This window comes from Colobus angolensis, unplaced genomic scaffold, assembly GCF_000951035.1.
Source record: "Colobus angolensis palliatus isolate OR3802 unplaced genomic scaffold, Cang.pa_1.0 Scaffold2, whole genome shotgun sequence".
Classification (NCBI taxonomy): Eukaryota; Metazoa; Chordata; class Mammalia; order Primates; family Cercopithecidae; genus Colobus; species Colobus angolensis.
In genome coordinates this window covers 3,398,969-3,418,048 of record NW_012115154.1, presented here as the reverse complement: position 1 = coordinate 3,418,048, position 19,080 = coordinate 3,398,969, and the positions used below count along the sequence as shown (strand labels likewise).

At 38.8% G+C, this 19,080-nt stretch overlaps 1 protein-coding gene across 4 annotated transcripts in view; it reads left to right on the top strand.

The window, feature by feature from the left end:
• CNOT4 (CCR4-NOT transcription complex, subunit 4) overlaps positions 1-12,615 on the top strand; it is a 155,752-nt gene extending 143,137 nt beyond the window's left edge. For 2 of the 4 annotated variants that reach the window (XM_011941248.1, XM_011941247.1), the window contains exons 11-12: positions 10,331-10,543; positions 11,222-12,615. In XM_011941248.1, the coding sequence (XP_011796638.1) occupies positions 10,331-10,543; positions 11,222-11,523 (515 nt within the window). In that variant the 3' untranslated portion in view covers positions 11,524-12,615. The remainder of the gene's footprint in view (positions 1-10,330; positions 10,544-11,221) is intronic. The other 2 variants (XM_011941251.1, XM_011941250.1) reach the window with 1 other exon arrangement.
• Positions 12,616-19,080: the final 6,465 nt, after the last annotated feature.

The window sequence follows — 19,080 nt, the reverse complement described above, 5'->3', positions numbered from 1 at the left end:
TTCTGACATCCTAGGAAGCCTATCCAAAGAATAAATTACTTTGATAGAATTTGTTCTTTATGAAAATTCATTTTGACCCTCATTGATAACTTTATTCCATTTTTGGGGAGGATTGAGCAATCAGTGGGATGGGAACAGAACTAACTACAAAGTCTTTGAGTTTTGATGGGCAACAGAAGGGGAAAGGAAGTGGGCCGTGGGATATATAAGGACTTTTCCAATGGAAAACAATTGTTAGCGGAACCTCTATAACTACTTGTTCAATTTCAGAATTAAATTTCCTGTATATTTTAGGTGGAATCAAGCTGAGTTCTGGTCGAAATGCTACACATTATTTCCCATGAAAACTACCCCCAAACACAAGCAGACAGAACAGTGATTGATAAACCCATCATATTCATTTCTAAAGAAATCATCAAGCCCAAATGTTTTAGAATTTTCTGAAGAACTAATTCTAGACTGGGCATGGTGGCTCAGGCCTGTAATCCTAGCACTTTGGGAGGCAAGGCAGGCAGATCACCCAAGGTCAGGAGTTTGAGACCAGTCTGGTCAACCAAGGTGAAACCCCGTCTCTACTAAAAATACAAAAAATAAAATTAGCTGGGTGTGGTGGCAAGTGCCTGTAATCCCAGCTACTCAGGAGGCTGAGGCAGGAGAATCGCTGGAACCTGGGAGGCGGAGGTTGCAGTGAGCTGAGATCGAACCATTATACTCCAGCCTGGGTGACAGAGCAAGGCTTGGTTTCAAAAAATAAAAATAAAAAAAATAATAATTCTAAGCATGTTGCTTCTAGAGTCTGCCATTTCCTCCATTTCTGGTACTTGTTTAACAGTGGTTTTGTGCTCTCACCTGTGAAGATTAAGAGCCTGGGATAAAACTCATTTTCAGTCTAAAGATTTAAACTCATTTGAATTGAGTAGATGCTTTTGTGATGTCTTTGCGTCTCTCCTGACTTAACAGTTCCCTTCTTCACATTACTAAATCTGTCCTTTTGGTTAGAAGATCATGCTCTTACCTAAAGATAGAAGGAAGCAAAATGAACATGGAACTACATTGCCCTGCCTTTTCTCCTGTCTTAATATGGCATCAGGCTGAGCAGTGGCCTTTCTTGATATTCCCCTTATTCCAAACATAGCTTTGTCTTGCTTTCAGCATTTTTCACTTTCCCCAGATCATTATGTATTCTGACTTTAATCCATAAGAATTATACTTTTATATACAAGTAGGTTATATACCTCTACCCATCTTTTCTTTCTTTTCAAATCTAATACCATCAGATTCTCCCTGTGTAACAACCAACTTCTTTAGATTTCCTCTAATTTTCTTTTCCTTATAGATTCATTTACTACTGCATAGTCAAAATGTCATGTTTTAGCATCTTCTGTGGCCTGTGAATCACTGCTCTCTATAACCATGGGACCACTCCCACCCATCCTTTTCCCTATCTTTTTTGGATAGTTGTTTTCTTAAAAAACCTGGAAGCAAGCCGGGTACGGTGGCTCACGCCTGTAATCCCAGCACTTTGGGAGGCTGAGGCGGGTGGATCACGAGGTCAGGCATTGGAGACCAGCCTGACCAACATGGCAAAACCCTGTCTCTACTAAAAATACAAAAATTAGCCAGGCGTGGTGGTGCATGCCTGTAATCCCAGCTACTTGGGAGGCTGAGGTAGGAGAATTGCTTGAACCTGGGAGGCGGAGGTTGCAGTGAGCTGAGGTTGCACCATTGCCCTCCAGCCTGGGTGACGGAGCAAGACTCCGTCTCCAAAAAAAAAAAAAAAAACCGTGGAAACCAATGTTCAGGGTTATATGTTTAGGAAACATAAAGTACCTGCTGAAATTCAGGTTCAGGCATTGTTTACTACATAGAAATGATTAAATCAAGGTCCTTTTTCTAGAGGAGCTCAAAATCTAGTCGTAAAAAGTGAACATGTAAACAGATGATTGTAATACACTGTGGTATTTGCAAAATAGCGAGGATGCTTGCCATCTAAGAACTCAAGTATAACTATTCTCATTCGCTGCTTTTGTAAATCCTAAAATTCTGTCACATCCTCCTAGGGTTTCTGTTGTTTTTGCAGTAGCCAACCAGTTCTTCGTCGGTCAGAATTAAGTCCAGAATAAAAGTTGTCTTCCTTACTTTCACCTTGGAAAAGAGAGATCGTCAGCAAGGAATGTTTTGTCAGTTTTATTTTCTTCTAGCCGATTTAGACTTCAAAGATGTTAGGGTGGTTGACACCCTCTATGTCTCTGCAATTTTGTCATTTGTTTTGGGGAAGTAGTGTTGGGTGAATATTCTGGTGATCTGTGTATTGTCTCCTTATTTTACGTTCCCTTGACCATCTTTGGAACTCCTCACAGGGCTTTGTTCATGGTCGCTGCTCAGTTTTGTGCTCACTTAAAAGCTTCCCTCCAGGCTGCTGCTTTGATGTTTTACAGATCTTTTAAATGAATCTTTTTTGTCCCTTGCCTTCATTTAGCGTTGCTTACATATTCTGGTTCAGGTCTCATCTGATCCAGTCTGTGATGCTTCTAAGGGTGTATGTATCTTTTGTATTAAAATTTGTTTACTTTTTCCTCTTTTTTTAATATAACTTTGCACATAAATATTTTTGTTTTGTTTCTTAGATTCTGATTCCTTAGATCCTTCAAAAAGCAGCCATCTAGATTCTTCTTGTTCTCATTAATCTGATTCTCCTTCAAGACAGATTTATAGATCTTTATAGGAACATTTTAGAAGAGAATAATACACATTATGCAAAACACATCTATTTATATTTTGAAATGTTCCCACTGTATTTTCTTGTTTGCTGCCTGTGGCCTGTGTGTCCCTGTGTTCTCTATGGGATGTCCTTTCCCTCTTCCACATCAGCTGCTTTTCCTCTGATGTTTTCTTATTCGTCATTTATCCTACATGTAGAATGGAAGAATTATTCACTTCCTTCTTTATGCCCCACAGGTCTTTGCTCATACTAGAATAGCATTTATTATCCCATGTTGTAGTTATTTAAACACATTTGCCCTTCCCTTCTAATTAGCCCATGAGTCCTGCCCAGGACACAGACTTGTTGGTAGTATGTTTGATGGCAAGAACAAATGCTTTGGAGTCAGACTGATTTTAATTGCTGACTGCAACACTAACTCTATAACCTGGGACAAATTCTTGGAACTACAGCACCTACTCAGTCTCCTCATTTGTAAAATGAACCTACTACTAAACCTTATTGGATTGTTGATACTAAAGTAATTGAGTACATAAAGTGCCTAGTGAGTGAAGGAATAATGGCTGGAGTAGAAAAATGGGTAGAATATATCTTAGAGACTTTTGTTTAATATCTTGTACACATAATACTAGAATATTTGTTTTTAATAAAGCATTCCTTCTTTAAACAGTTTTGATGCTACAAAAGTGTATTTGCTTGTGTTTTGGCATCTGAAATGCTATTAAAAACATATCATCTTAGTGGCTCATTTTCTTCAGTTTACATGCAGAGAAGCCTCTTGGACCCCAAAACTTAACTTACTCCTCCTGCATTCAGAAAGCTTTGCATCTTTTTGGAGAGAACCATCTGTTCACAGCATTATATAGATATGAATTAAACAGATTTTATTGGGGAAAGTCACTTTCCAGCTCTTCTCAAGTCAGACCCTCAAGTCTGTGGATATCTTGATGCAGGTAACATTTCTAAAACACTGAGCTACCTGCTGAAGAATGTACAGGATGTCCCCATCAGGCTTTTCAGTGGAGTTGTGAGAGGGTGAAGTATGAGTACATGGAAGGGTGGACAGTAACTGCAGCTGATGGCACGGCACAGTGTGCTGCCAGATGAGTAGTTCAGACCCTAAGTGCTGTCCAGTGGAAGAGAAGAGACTTTGACTTTTGGAAGATTGAATAAAAACTACTTGAAGAGAACAAGAAAGCATTCTAGGCAAGGAGAATGGAGGGAATAAAGTTTAGAAAGCACAAGTCATATGTAGCAGCGGATCTGGATTTTTCTGTTTATGTCATTTTTGCTTCTTTCTACTAGTATAAACAATTTTTGCCTTTTTTGTTGTTGTTTTGGCTGTTACTTTGTTCAGGTTCTTTGTATCTGCTCAGAACTCTTTTTCATTTGGTTTCTTAAGCTTTTGCACTTAATCCAAACTCTACTTTCAGATCTATTAAACCCTTAAGATTTTGTCTGTGACCTAGTGCAGTATTGGTCTGTCTTGCTTTATAATAAACATAGTTCTAGAAATTTCAGTGTAAAGTATTTAACTAGAATAACATTTTTCATAAACTGATTTTATAATGTGTGTCTATAACAATTCATTTACTGAGAAGTCATTTTCTCTGCATATTTTAGTTAATAAATTGGAAAGATTTTTGTGACTGCCCTGATGTACAGTATGCTTATATTATGAAGGCTTTCTTTTAAATTTCAACATGACAAATTTTGTTTGCTCTTTGAAGTTTAGTTCAGCATGAATCATTTGTATTTGAGTCACTTAGAGATTCATTGTTGAGGTTTGAAGAAGTTTAAACTTTGTTCAAATCAAATACTGATGAAGATGCACTCCATCCCAAAACTGGGAGGAGATCATCTGTAAGAGGGAGGGGTGTGGGGGCAGGAGCTAGGACAGGTTGTTCCCTATGTCTTTCTAAAAATGCACAAAGATTTGAAAGTCTAACTGGCAAAGAGTTCAGTAGGAACCAGGTTTCTGTTGTGTAGCCACTTGCACCAAGAAAGATTTAAGTAACCTAACCATTGGAGCATGTGGTTTTGAACTGTAAAGGACAAGAGTGAAGATGGAAGACAAAAGCTTTTTAGAAAAAATCAGGTTGTATTGAGCTTTTTGGTAATGACCATTAAATGTGGCTCACAAACTGAAGTGCAGAATAAACACTTTTAGGTGTATTTTGTGACTGGGTCTCTCAGTGAGAGACATCCTCACTGAGGATAAATACACCCAGTAGGGGTATATTTATTGTTCAATGAGAAGACCTTGAGGAGGTGGTACCAAAATTAAAATAGAGGCAAGAATTCCAAGAAGGCACAATATCCTGATTTGGTGGCACAAAAATATATTCGTGGAAACATATCTACTGGAATTGTCTTGTTTGGGGGCTTGTTTTACATGTGTTTTATCTCAATATGTTGTCATTATGCAGAGGTCTTCTATGTCTTTACCCTTTTAGCAGCAGATCTTATTTTTCAAATTAAATTTTACATAGTGCCCTAATATGTAAACTACATGAAATCAAGGTGGGAAGGAAGGATGCCTTGTCCTGGTACCCTGCCCCCTCAACTTCCATTCTTTCAGGTGAAGCTTTTATGCCAGCTGGAAAAACTCATTGGCTTATTGCCAGTGACAAGGTTACTGTTATGAGCAGATTTGCCCACATTTTGCTATTTATAGTTTTACATTTCATAATAATTAACATATTACAGTTAACCTGGAGAACAGAAAGGGGGGATACCCACTCTGTATGCTGTTAATGCTAACGGCGTGTGCTTACCCAAGCAGTGTTCTGTGAAAGGTCTGATGTCAGAATTCATTCTGAAGTATAGTCTATAAGATAGTCATTGTTTAAAATGCCTTTCTGTGTACTTCCTAGTAAACAGTTGGACTAGTACAGTGTTATGTAGAAATACTAAAGATAGTTTCAACCTGTTATGAGATTTTCAGGTTTGGCGTGGGAGGAGGGGGAGAGCTATGTAGTAACTAAAATGGCAACTCCACGAATGCTACTGTTCTTCACCCACCAACATGTTCCCATACGTGTCCCAACTGGCCTGTCTTTTTACTGAACTTATGTAGCATATTTTAATCATATACCACCCTGGGCATTTCTTCTGTTGCTTTTTCAGATGTGGTTGTTGAACTTTTCATGTATTTTCATCGTCCCACTGTCTAGACTTTTAGCCCCTTAAAAACAGAGGTCATGATTTAAGTGCTTTTATGTTCCACGCACACTGTAGGCACTCAGTAAAGAGTTGCTTTGATTTTTAGCTTGGCGGTCTTAATCTATGCATTTTATACTGATTTTTTAAACTTGTTGTTGTTGCTAAAAACTAGATTTGTCAACTTGTTTAGTGCATCATGATCGGCTTACTATGGATTCTGCTACCTTGACCAGCAAAGTAGCAGAATTTTAACTATAATTTCTTCTTTAATAAGAGGTTTTCTGAGGCAGGCAAACAAAGTATACTGATACTTCTTACACAGTAGAATATGAAAGTGTGGCACATGGCATCTTGAAAGTACTTTAAATTGTGTGCCTTTGAGTTCTGCACTGAAAAATAGAACTACTACCAACAACTTGACCCCCTTTCCTGCCCTCAAATGGTTTAGAACCGAAAATAGTATTCTTTTGTACATACTTGTATGCCATAAAGTAAAATTTTTTAACATCAGAAAGCATCTAAATATATTATCAATTCTTTAAGAATAAACACTCCTTCCCTGATGTATTATACTATTACTAATTACTTTAAAAATAAAATTAATATTGTTTTCAATATAAAATGTTTGGTAACTTGATTTTTATTATACTTTGCTTGCTCTTTTCACATCTTATGGTAAGTTTAAAGTACTTTCTGGTATCTTTGTAATGTTTTAGCGATGAGAAGGCTCATTATTAGATTGACTTCACACTACCGCTGAGAATGATGGGCGCTATTCCTAAATTCCTAAAAGGAGAGTTGTCCACAGGGCTAGTTCCTGGCAGTAAGAAATACTTAGCTTCTTGGAAAGTTTATATCCATTCAGTATTGACCACCAGTGGAGCATTTGTTGTTAGTCATTTAGCAAGTAATAAATGTGCTCCAAATTGCATTTCCTTCTCTTATTTTTATCCTTACGAGAGAGTAAGGCAGGTGTTATTTTTACTTATGAATTAGGGGTCCTGGGATATACATGGCTAAATTATATTGACAGCCAGTTGTAGAGATGCCTTATACAACCTATCTCCGATGTTTTCTCTATGAAACCCACTGACTTATACACGTTGAATTGTACTCCAGTGTGAAGTCCTGTATAAATAAAAGAAAATGAACTTGCATCAAGTTGAGTCAGTGGTCAAAGTCCTGGTACTATTCAAAAGGAAAATGTGCATTCAAGTGAGATCATTTAAGAGCCCTAGAAGCAAAGGAATTGACTTCCTTTGTGTCAGTGGTTCGGGTTCTCAACTAGATGCAATTTTATTTCCCTAGAAGACATTTGCAATGTCTAAAGACAATTTTGGCTATCAAAACTGGGGAGTTGGTACTCCTAGCCTCTAGTGGGTAGAGGCCGGCAATGCTGCTAAACCTCCCACAGTGCTTAGGACAGCACTCCACAACAGAGAATTATGTAGTTCAAACTGTCAGTAGTGATGAGGTTAATAAACCCTGCTGTATGTATTTCAAAGAATGGAATTGCCAGAAGCCCTTGCAGCCAAGACAAATTTGGGTCATTGGGAGGGAATGGGGAGTCAAGGAGGTGACTTCAGGTACGGCTGGACTGAGATGAGCTATTTTGATGGGGTTAGGATTAAGCTGATTTCCTTTCTCTCACCTTTTCTTTGTGCCAACACTTGGCGTAGCAATAGTGGAAAAAACAGTGAAATAAACTTCTTTTCTTCTAAGCTAGATGGAATATGGTCCTATTCCAAGAGCTAAAAGCATCATTCTACTTCCCTGTAACACTTGCAGCTTTACTGTAAGCCACACACCCATGCTGTCAGGCTCCCAAAATGTCAAGGCAGATGATGTTTTGGGGGGAGGGGTGTAAAGATTGTTGCATTATAAACTAGCTAATTTATTTCCCAAGGTATCCTGTAATCATAGTGCACCTGGGAGGATCTAACTTTCTCACTGTTTCTGCATCATGTGCCATACGTGAATTTCTTTGGCTAACATACTCTTGCTTGATTTGATTAGTCTACAATTACAGGAACAAATGTCCCTTAAAACAAACTTTTTTAAGAGTAGTTTTCGGTTCTCAGCAAAATGGAGTAGGAAGTACAGAGAGTTCTCATATAACCCTTCTGCCTTTATTGTCTTTTGACTTTATTACTGATTTTCAAATAAGATTTATGTAAATGCAAGTGTTATTCTGTTAATGCAAAATTAAATGTTCCTCAATTTCATTGCTCACTAAATGGTAAAGCAAAAGTTAGGAGCAGACTGGTCTGACTTATGGGATATTCTCTCTCTCCCTAGTCAGTAGAAGAGGGGGGATCATCATTTGCCTGGACTTCTTAGGGACGTTAGCCACTCGGTGTAAGAGCATTTATCCTCCTGAACATTGTCCCATGTAGTTATACATCATCTTTCTATTTCTGGGGGATTTTATTTTTTTTCCAGGAAGTTTTCCCTGTTTTGTTTTTGCCTAATTGGAAGCTATTTTAAGTTATTCAGCCTGACAGTTTGACTGCTTTAAAAGTTAGAATGTTGCATAGCCGTAAACCTTCCTGTAATTGAGAGTGTTCTAGGACTTAAATTTGTGATCTTGTTTGTGTCTCATGTAGTTAGGGAGCCAGGGGGAAACTAATGATTGTATTCTTGATTAGAATTTTTTTCTCCTGGCCACAAAGTCCAGTTCCTTCCTTGAGTCACAATATCTCTCTTCAAATCATGACCAGTGGGCATACTATAATGCTTCTGTGTTTCTCTCTTGCCTCCTTTCAATCATGGATCTTCCCCTGGACTTTCCATTTAATATTTGACCCTTTAAAAAATTAATAGTCTGTACAGAGTAGATCGAGAGAGAGTAAGCTTACTTGCCTTTTTTTTTTTGGACAGATAGGGTTCAGGTTCAAGTTCTCAATAACAAGTTTTGTGAACTTGGGCAAATTATTCCTGAGTCTGTTTCTTTATCTAGTAAATGCAGATTATTTATCCTCCTTTGCCTACCTCTCAGGGCTGTTGTGAAGATCAAATGAAATAATTGACTATTAGAGTGACTTGTAAACCATACAACTGAATACAAATGTAAAATAATATGCAAATATAAGAAATGTGAGGTTTAGTAAATTACATCAATTATGAAATGAAAGTAGGCTGGGAGAATTTATTTTTCCCTTCTGTTGTCTTGTTTTATGTAGCCTAGAGAGCTTTTTCTTCATCTTAGTAAGTTCAGAGATGACCTTTGTTCAGTTTAGTTGTAGTTTTTTATCTTTTTCTAAATAAGGTCAATGGAGTTAAATGCTTCACTTGTTGAAACATGATATAATTTCGCATAGATCAGTGGTTGGTGGAAAGCAAAATTACAAAAAGAAAATCCTGATTTTGCTAAATAGCATAGATCGTGCCTGATAGAACCTCCTCCTCCTCCTTCTCTTCCTCCTCCTCAGCGTTGATTGCTAATCAATTCTGTAGAATCAGAAATATTTTTCTATGCTTTTTTCAAAAACTCTAGTTTGTAATTTGACTTACATTCATATTTTCAATAAAACAGCTATCTAAGTATTTGTTAAATAAAACAATTATCTAAGTAGTTGTTATACTTCACCCTTTTCCCCCCAGCCAGTTAGTTTTAGTATGTGGATTCTGGATGGTAGTAGATCAAGTTAGTTTAGTCACAATTTATAAAAAGCCTTTTTTATGTTGCTAGTGTCTTCTCATGTTTGATGCTATTCATAAATAGACCCAGAAAACTGTAGGGCTCCAGGACTCAGGCTGTGAATGATCGGTCAAACTGTTGGAGTAGGGCAGGCAGACTGTGTTGGACATTATTCCATCTAAAAGGTGTCAGCTCCTGCTTGCTTGGCCTTAGTGACTAAATGGAAATACATTCTTTTCAAATTCAAAAGCCTGTTCATTACTGCTTTTCTCTTCTGAAACACATTGCCAGTTTTATAATCAAGAAGGACTTAATTATTTTTCTTTTTCTATTGCTTATGTTTATTCTTCATAAAATGACTTTTCTTCCATTTGATGGGCTGAGAAATAAGCTCCTATATTGGACTTTGCAGACTTGGCTTTTTTATAGCGTAAATCAGCTCAGCTGGCTAAATGCCTCACTAACTGAAACTTCATAATGTAGCTGGAACTAAACTGTGCTCTGGAGCATTGAGTCTTTAAACTGGATTATTGATTTACAAACCCATAATGGTGAAGAGGCTATAGAGAGACAAGAAGTTCCCTCTCCTGATCCTTGAGCAGGTTTTTCCTCACTTACTTCAGGGGCTCTGAGCTCACGAGCAAAATCCTAATGAAGTTTATCTTGCTAGGACAACCCATTTTAAATGCTCAATAAAGAAAGAATAATTCTTCTCCCGCTTAACCACTAAAGAACAACATATGTTTCTAACGTAGCTTTTTATTTTTTTTTATCTTTCATTTTTTTGTTGGTAAATCTCCCAGACAACAGCAGTTCTGTAGAGAGTTTAAATATGAAGGAATGGCAGGACGGGCTAAGGGCACTTCTACCCAACATTAACATCAACTTTGGTGGACTGCCCAATTCTTCTTCCCCCTCCAACGCCAACCACAGTGCACCAACCTCCAACACTGCCACCACCGACAGCCTGAGTTGGGACAGCCCTGGCAGCTGGACAGACCCAGCCATCATCACAGGTAACTTTCTCACTCCCTTCAGCTCCACTGACTGCCAACAGTTTGGTTTTTAGCACAGATAAAATAAAAACCGAGATCTCTTCAACATAAGCTTCTTTTCACAAAGCTGCAGGTGTGGAGTGGCTTGTTTCGTTCTCAGGGGTCATGCAAGTCTCATTTAACCTGTCGGCCTAGTTGTGTATTAATAAGAAGGCATTTGGTGCCTAGGTTGCTTCTTCTGGTTTAAGTAGGTGTTAACGTCTAGCAACATGTGTATTTTGTAGGCCTCAAAGTACAAAAGGATCTGACTTACTCTTCTTATAAGGAACATACTCCACTTTTTGTTATAAAGCTCTCTATTATAAGGCTGTCTTGTTACGCATCCCTGTCAGAGGAAGAAAAGCACAATTGGGAAATGCCGTCATGCATTTCTGGGGAATGGTGTTTTGCAGCTGTGCCTCTGTGACAGTGGGGGACTAAGTCTAGTTCAAGAGGAGGCATGGGTTTGTGTGACAATAAGTCTTGGTTGTTGGGGGAGGATCAAAGGAACAGAAGGTTTAAAAGGTCTCATGTGGAAGGAGTTTAAAATTGTAATCTCTTCTGTGTTTCCTTTTGGTTTTGTTTTCTAAATTTGTTTGATGACCTTATTCTTTCCACACAAACTCACCATTTTCCCTCTTTTTTCTTTTCTTTCCTTAGGTATTCCAGCATCTTCAGGAAACAGTTTAGACTCTCTTCAAGATGACAATCCTCCACACTGGCTAAAATCCCTTCAGGCCCTCACAGAGATGGACGGCCCCAGCGCTGCTCCATCACAGACCCACCACAGCGCCCCCTTCAGCACACAGATCCCGCTGCACAGAGCCAGTTGGAATCCCTACCCTCCTCCTTCAAACCCTTCCAGCTTCCACTCCCCACCCCCAGGCTTTCAGACGGCCTTCAGACCCCCCAGCAAAACCCCCACAGATTTACTACAGAGTTCAACACTGGACCGCCATTAGGCAAAGAGGAGCAACCATTAGAAAATGCAGGATTTGTCCCACTTTGTTTTCTCCCTCTCAGCCCACCACCCACAGCTCCCTTCTCATTTCTTATGTTCTGAAGAATCCAGTACCTGATCAATTTTTTTTCTCCCTACCCCCAGATGCAATGCGATCACAGGGTCATTACCATCTCTTTATTAATCGTAAAAGTTTTTGTTGATCCAGCATTTGAGTGACACTGTTGAATGTTTCTAAAAATGCCTTCTTAAGGAGAGAAAAAAAAATCAAAGGGCAGTCTCAATACTTAGAAAATTATTGTTTGTCTGTTGCGCATAATAATGACATAATCTGCTTAGCAGAAAATGGCGATTAATCTATAGGAAAGGTCGAGTAAATGCATTATCAACTGCAGAAGTTTGAAAACCAGGTTCATTTACGTGAGATTGCTAAATGCATGGGGGAAAACAGTGGTCCTAGCATCCATCTTGTATTCAGCTTATCATTATTGCAGGGAAAATGCTTTTAATTTTAAATTAATTTTTAATTATTTTGGCAAGTTGATGGCAAGGACTTGATTGTGTCGTTAAGCAAAAGAATGTATTGGAAGTTGATGGAAAGACAAATTCATCTGTAGTAGTAACTGGCTGATTGCTAAAGAGTTTATAAGGAGGTGAGAAGTAATTTTTTTAAAGGAGAAAATTTTTTTGGCTTTAGATTTAAAGTAAATTGAAATGTTTTAAAGAAAAAAAGTATTCACAGATTTAATACCTATTAATAATATAAGAGCTGAAATGTAAGTGATTTCTTCAGTCCTTCTCCTCTGTCGGAATCTTTTTTCTTTTACCGTAAATTCACCTGACGAGGGCACTCTGAGATAGCACTGCTCTGGGGCCATCTGATCACCATCAGGAGCAAATCTCTGACCTCCTTGCCTGCAGCTTTTACTTAACCCTGTAGTTTCTGGACGTTTGTGCAGTATTGAAAAGACAGGAGAAAAGAAAACAGAAACCTGGTTATAACCTGACGCTAAAACTAAAAACAAGGAAATGTACCTCTTTCTTCAGAATTAAAACTAAAATCTTAAATAAAACAGAAAACTTGATGATGACACTTGGGTTGTTCTTGTTTTTGTTTTTCCGTTTTGTTGCATGTGAGTTTGAAAGATTTTGTGACAAGTAGCCATCAGACTTTCCATTTGATTTTACATCTTCAACAATAGGGAGGGAGGATGGCTTAGAAGAAGAAAGTGGAGGATAAACAACCATTTTATTGTCAGTCAGTGTCATCCTTGAAGTTCAGCCCACCTTGTCCTCAAGAACCCCTCTTCCAGTGGCTTTCAGTAGAAGATTCCTCTTTCTGCTATTGTATTATGCAGGCCAAGCCTTCCCAGCTGAGAAGCCTCATGTGCCAGTAATGGAGAGGTTATTGACATGCTGAGATGTTGATTCTCTTTAGGGAGACCTGGCAGGAGCAGCAGCCACTGTGTCACACAAGTGGCACCACTTTGTGAGTGCCATGATGGGAAAGAGATCGGGAAACACTGATGTAGATGATCCACAGACACATCTTTTATGACTGACCATTTTAGGAAGTACCTGATGATGGGGCGATGATCGCACCACTGACCAAAAGAGGGTAGGGGATAAAAGTTACCTGTTCCCCAACAGGACACCAGGATCTGTGTGGTTTGTATGTCTTGCCTTGGGATGCATTCAGAAGCTCAAAGCAGGAACTGGCATATTTTCAGCCATGTCCATTAAGGGAAGCTTTGTCGGATCAACTAAATAGAGATTATACGTTCTGTGTTTTCAGGTGGGTTTTTTTCATCCTTACCTTTACGCTGTACTTCAATTTGTTAAAAGTTTCAACACAATTTTTAGAAACTTAAACATGGTATTCTCAAATAAATGTCCCCACAAATAGATGGTGACCAAGTGGATAGTAAATTGTTTTGTAAAATTAACAAAATTTCCCTGGGTAAGTGGAGAGGACTAGAAATGACAGGCTCTCTTTGCCCTTGAACTTCGCTTCAGTCTCCTGAACCTCCACATTGTACTGCAAAATGATGGACCAATGCACAAATAATATTCAGATGCCAGTAAATTGTAATCAAGGCTTTTTGCGGGATGGGGAGGGAGTCCTGAGATGGGCATATCAATAAAAACGTTGCTTTTTCTGTAACAAGAGGGAACTTCCACCTTATAAGGCTGTGTAATTGTGTGTATGTTTAATCGGTCATACAGAAGAGTTTACAGAAAGCATGACTGTACAAAAAGTATGAAGAATAAAATAATAATGATCTGTGTGCCTACCACCGAGGTTAAAAATAGAGGCCGGGTGCGGTGGCTCACGCCTGTAATCTCAGCACTTTGGGAGGCCAAGGCAGGCAGATCACCTTAGGTCAGGAGTTCGAGACCAGCCTGGCTAACATGGTGAAACCCCATTTCTACTAGAAGGAAAAAAAAAAAATTAGCCCGGCATGGTGGCTCGCACCTGTAATTCCAGCTACTCTGGAGGCTGCAGCAGGAGAATCACTTGAACCTGAGAGGCAGAGGTTGCAGTGAGCCGAGATCGTGCCATTGCACTCCAGCTTGGGCAACAAGAGCGTGACTGTGTCAAAAAAAAAAAAAAAAAGAACCTCGGTATCTTAAAAGCCCACCATTTGCCCTCTCCAATTAGACCATTTTCCTTCCTCCTCATCTACAAATTTTATTTTAATTTCTGTGTTAATCTTCAAGAGTTTTGTCAGCTGTGTATCTATCCTTGAATAATATATTGTTTAGTTTTAAAAAGCTGAGTAATAAACCCAAGCCTAGCTGTGGAAGGAAAGGGCAATGTTGTCACTATTAGATTAAGGCTTTTAGGAGAAGATAAACTAAACAGCTTCTGGGGAATAGTTTGGCTTTAGCGCTTCTGATCATTTATGAAAGCCTCTTCTGAGAAGTGCAGTGGCCAAGGTTATGCGTGAGTCCTGGAAAACAGGGCTTGCCAGTTGGGGTAGGTCTTGTCATGTAAGCACAGTCCCGGTTGCATGGCAGAAATATGGTCTGCAGGATCAGTCTGCTGTCCGTTTCCTATGTCAAAGCTCACCATGGCTTTTCGCCAGTCCTCTGGAGTAGATCACAGACACTTCGTGAATTAAGTGTCTTAACCCTTTGGGGTGAGGGGTGGGGTTTAAAACAAGTGTCAGCTGATTAATTCATCAGGGCTTGGCAGGGAAAACAGAAAGTTCATTAGGTTTGGTCAAAATCAGAAAGTACAGAAAGCAGCCTGAACCAAACTGACTTAGGCGGCCTGTTGGTATAATAGCAGTGGGAATCTTGGTACTGACAGCTGTCATGGATCACAATACTCAGATCTGGTACACAGCAGTCATTTCTAATATTTCCCTTTGTTCTCTCTCCTTTCTTGGACCTTCTTCCTATATTCCTAAATCCCATACCCTAGTTTTTTGTTTTGTTTTGTTTTTCCTAAATCTTACTTTGCTGGAGTGACACCCTCCAGTATTTCTTAAGGAAAGGTACGTGGGAGATAAATATTTTAGTAATTTGCTTGTCTGAAATAACATTTAATTCTACTTCTCAGTTGATAGTTTGGTAGATACAGGATTCTGTATATTTTCCTGCAGAAATTTGAAAGCTTATTACCTTCTTGCTACCAGTTTTGTTGTTGAACAATCCAAAGATGCTCTTATCCTCTGTATGTAATCTTTCTCCCTCTCTGGAAGCTTGTAGCAAGTTTGTCTTCCATGTTCTGGAACTCCACAGTGATCTGCCTTGGTGTGGGTCGATTTTGTTTTATTTATTTATATTTATTTATTTATTTATTTATTTATTGAGACAGAGTCTCGCTCTGTCGCCCAGGCTGGAGTGCAGTGGTGCAATCTTGGTTCACTGCAATCTCTGCCTCTCAGGTTCAAGTAATTCTCCTGCCTCAGCCTCCCAAATAGCTGGGATTACAGGTGCCCACCACCACGCCTGGCTAATTTTTGTCTTTTTAGTACAGATGGGGTTTCACCATGTTGGCCAGGCTGGTCTCAAATTCCTGACCTCAGGTGATCTGCCTGCCTTAGCCTCCCAAAGTGCTGGGATTACAGGCGTGAGCCACCACACCCAGCCAGGTGTGGGTCTATTTTAATTCATTTTGCTGGACACAGTGGACATACAGTATGTTTTTAAAATCTTATGACTCATTTTCTTCAATCTCGGAGATTTTCTTCGCTTATTAGTGAATTTCTTGCACTTTCTTTTTCTGTTCTCCCTTTCCAAAAATTCCGTTGTTTAAATACTAGACTTTCTGGACTTCTGCTTTTTAAAATATTTTCTCCAATTTTCTATCTGTATCTTCACTTTGGCTCTTCTTTCTAGGAAGTTTTCTTTCAACTTTATAGTTTTCTTCTCCTTGTGCTGTTTCTCCAAGTTGCTTTAATCTGTTTGCTTTGATTTCTATCTTCCTTATTAGAGTTTTCTACATTTGATCTTAGCCAAAAGGCCAAGAAGTGATTATATTAGAGACTCTTTAGATGCTTGGTAATCCTTGGTTATCTGCCCATGAATGAGACTGGAAAATCGATGGGGAGTTTTGAAAACATGAGTAGGGCTTGCCAACTTTGAATTCCCCTATTGGAAGATCTGGGTGGTCTCTTCTAATGGGTAACCTCTGTTGTCATTGTCTTTAGCACCTGTCTCTTGGCCTTGGCTGGTCAGATTCCATAGAGAATAGTCTTACAATGGCTGGCCTAGCTGGTAAGGGTCTGACTGCCAGGGCTTCAGAGCTGTGTTGGGTCTCTTTATGTATTTAATATTATACCACATATAATCTCCCCGATGCAGTCTTTACCTCGCCAGAGATTAACTCTCCAAATATCTGCCCATTTATGAGAAGAATAGCGTGGAGTTGGGGAATGAATCTAGGGAGTTAACTTCTTAAAACAACTTTCTTAGTAACCTTTATTTAGCCCCACTCCACACACTTTATCTCTGGTTTTAGCAGTATCTAGTCCTGTCAGTTCCTGTGCCCTTGAGGATTTTGTGATGTAAATTGGATTGGAGCTCAGTTTTCCCTGCTGTTAGCTTAAGGTTGGCCTTTCTCAAATGAGCTAGGTGAGTCCACCCAACCTTCTACTTTCTAGGTCCTTAGATTTTTATTGCTGTCATTTCCTCTTGTTATCCCTGTTTTTCTTTTTTCTATTACTCGAATTTTAATGGACCTTTAGGAAGAAATAAAATTAGATATGTAAGTTCAGTCTACCATCTTAGCTCAGATCTGTGCTCTGATTTGATAAACTAGTAGGCATAGTTTGTCTGCCAGTGAAGTAGAGGAAGGACTATCTTTTTGCTATTGGCCAATGAGTGCTAGTCACCATGTTGTATATCGCTTGGTTTGAATAGTACCTGTTTGTTTCATTTACCTTGAAGTGGTTTCTCTTTTTAACATCCCCTTTTTCAAAGAAGCTCGTGGTTTACAGTCAATAGTTTGTTTTTCAAGAGGTAATCACACAGGGGATAATTTTAATGGTTAAATTTTAGGCTGGATGTTAAAGGCAAATTTTACTGCTGTTTCAGGGTCGTTTGCAAGTCAGATGGATGTGGGTCATTTTTTAGGCTTAGCTGAATTACAACAAGTCCAGAAATTGCAGAGAGGGAAAAAATAACCTACTCTTACCTATGTATGCTGTGTAAGAATTGTGTTTTAAGGATGGGTAGTAATAACTGTCAACAATGTATGTCTACAGAGATTATGCTATAGTATTAAAATACAGAGTTAAGTTCAGTTAGCACTCTCCAACAAGGTTTGCTTAAACTTGACGACATAAGGTATACTGCACATGGCTTTCGAGTTTTCTATTAAATATTAACCATCATTTAATTTTATATCCTTATTATTACAGTATGTAAACTCTTAAAAGTTAGAAAGCTTATATGTCTTAAACCTAATTTTGAGATATGCCCTTTGTCAGATGTATTTACTTCTGCCCAAGTGGCCTATCCAAGTGAAAGGTGACTGGAGGTCATTAGCATGAACTATTTGGAGAAATCAAATATTTATCTTGTCCCCAAAATCAGTACTCTATTTTTTGTGCTTGTTCAGTAATTGTTAATTTAGTTCAGACTTAGACTTCTGACAGTCATAAGCAGTTTTCCAGCAGGAAGATGTGCCTTTGAAAATACTTTTTTTTTTTTTTTTTTGAGACAGAGTTTCACTCCGTCACCCAGGCTGGAGCGCAGTGGCGCAGTTTTCGCTCACTGCAACCTCCGCCTCCTGGGTTCAAACAATTCTCTTCCCCTGCCTCAGCCTCCCAAGTAGCTGGGATTACAGGTGTGCAGCACCAGTCCCGGCTGATTTTTGTATTTTTAATAGATCCAGGGTTTCACCATGTTGGCCAGGCTGGTCTCGAACTCCTGACCTCAGGTGATCTGCCCTTCCCAGCCTCCCAAAGTGCTAGGTGTGAACCATCATGCCTAGCCTGAAAATACATTTTAAAAGTTGTTTCTGAACATATTGATTTAAGGAAAATAAGTAAATTATTTAATAAATTCCTTTAAGGATAAAATAATTATTTGTATTGGTGATAACCCAGATGATTTGGGAAAGAACATGCATATTGGCCCAAATGTTCATGGTACACCTTGGCCATTCTCAAGAATATATTCTGCATTTGGTCCATCTCTGAGGGAAACTGAGGGTATGGCAGGTGTTAGTAGGTGTAGTCATTGGACCTCCTTCCATGGCTTCCTTTCATGGGTGAAGGAAGTAAGTGTACAAGATCAATAAAAATGAATAGGCCAAATAGATATTTTTGGTGGTCTGAATGATTTAAAAACTCTAATAAATAACTCAAGAGCATTTAAAGGGAAACAATCATCTGTGGCTTTCTTATTTTCAGCTTTAGTATTTGCAAAGCTAAAATACTGTTAATAAAATGCCTGGCATATGACATCGAGTCCAGAGGCACTTTTTAATGTTGTTTGTTTCATATAATGAATTCCAGTGCTCTTATCAGATCCCATCATGTGGGAAAAGTAGGGAAATAGGCTCAGAGACGTTAAGGTTTTGTCCTGGGTCACAAGTTTTATAGCAGAGCTAGAACTACTTGTTACCCATCCTCACCTACATTTGCATGACTTTGGTTGTCCTTCCTTTCTGTTTCAAAGTTGCAAGTGCTTTTCTAGCTTTCTTGTTTGTGGAATTACCAAGATGAGGTATTATTTGTCCCTCCCTTATATTAGCTAGGTAGTGGTGGGTGAAAGGGTGTGGAGAGTTTCTGTATTTGTTCATCCCAGATCATAAGGTATGAGTCAAAGTTTAGTTGGGAAGTCCCTTAGGGACGTCTGATTATTTTGTGCTCATATTGAGTTGTATTTACATTCAGTTGAACTACCAAGTTAGCCAGTGTCTTCTGGATTTTATACAGATAAGGAACAGGGATGAGGTACTTGTCTTCCAATGTTTGAAAGACAGTTATGTAGAAGAGGAAATAGGATGAAGGATGCAGCTTGGACTAAGACATGGAAGAGAGATTTGGGTTCGATTTAGTTTTAATAATTTTTGAAAACACCTTTAGGCTTAGCATTA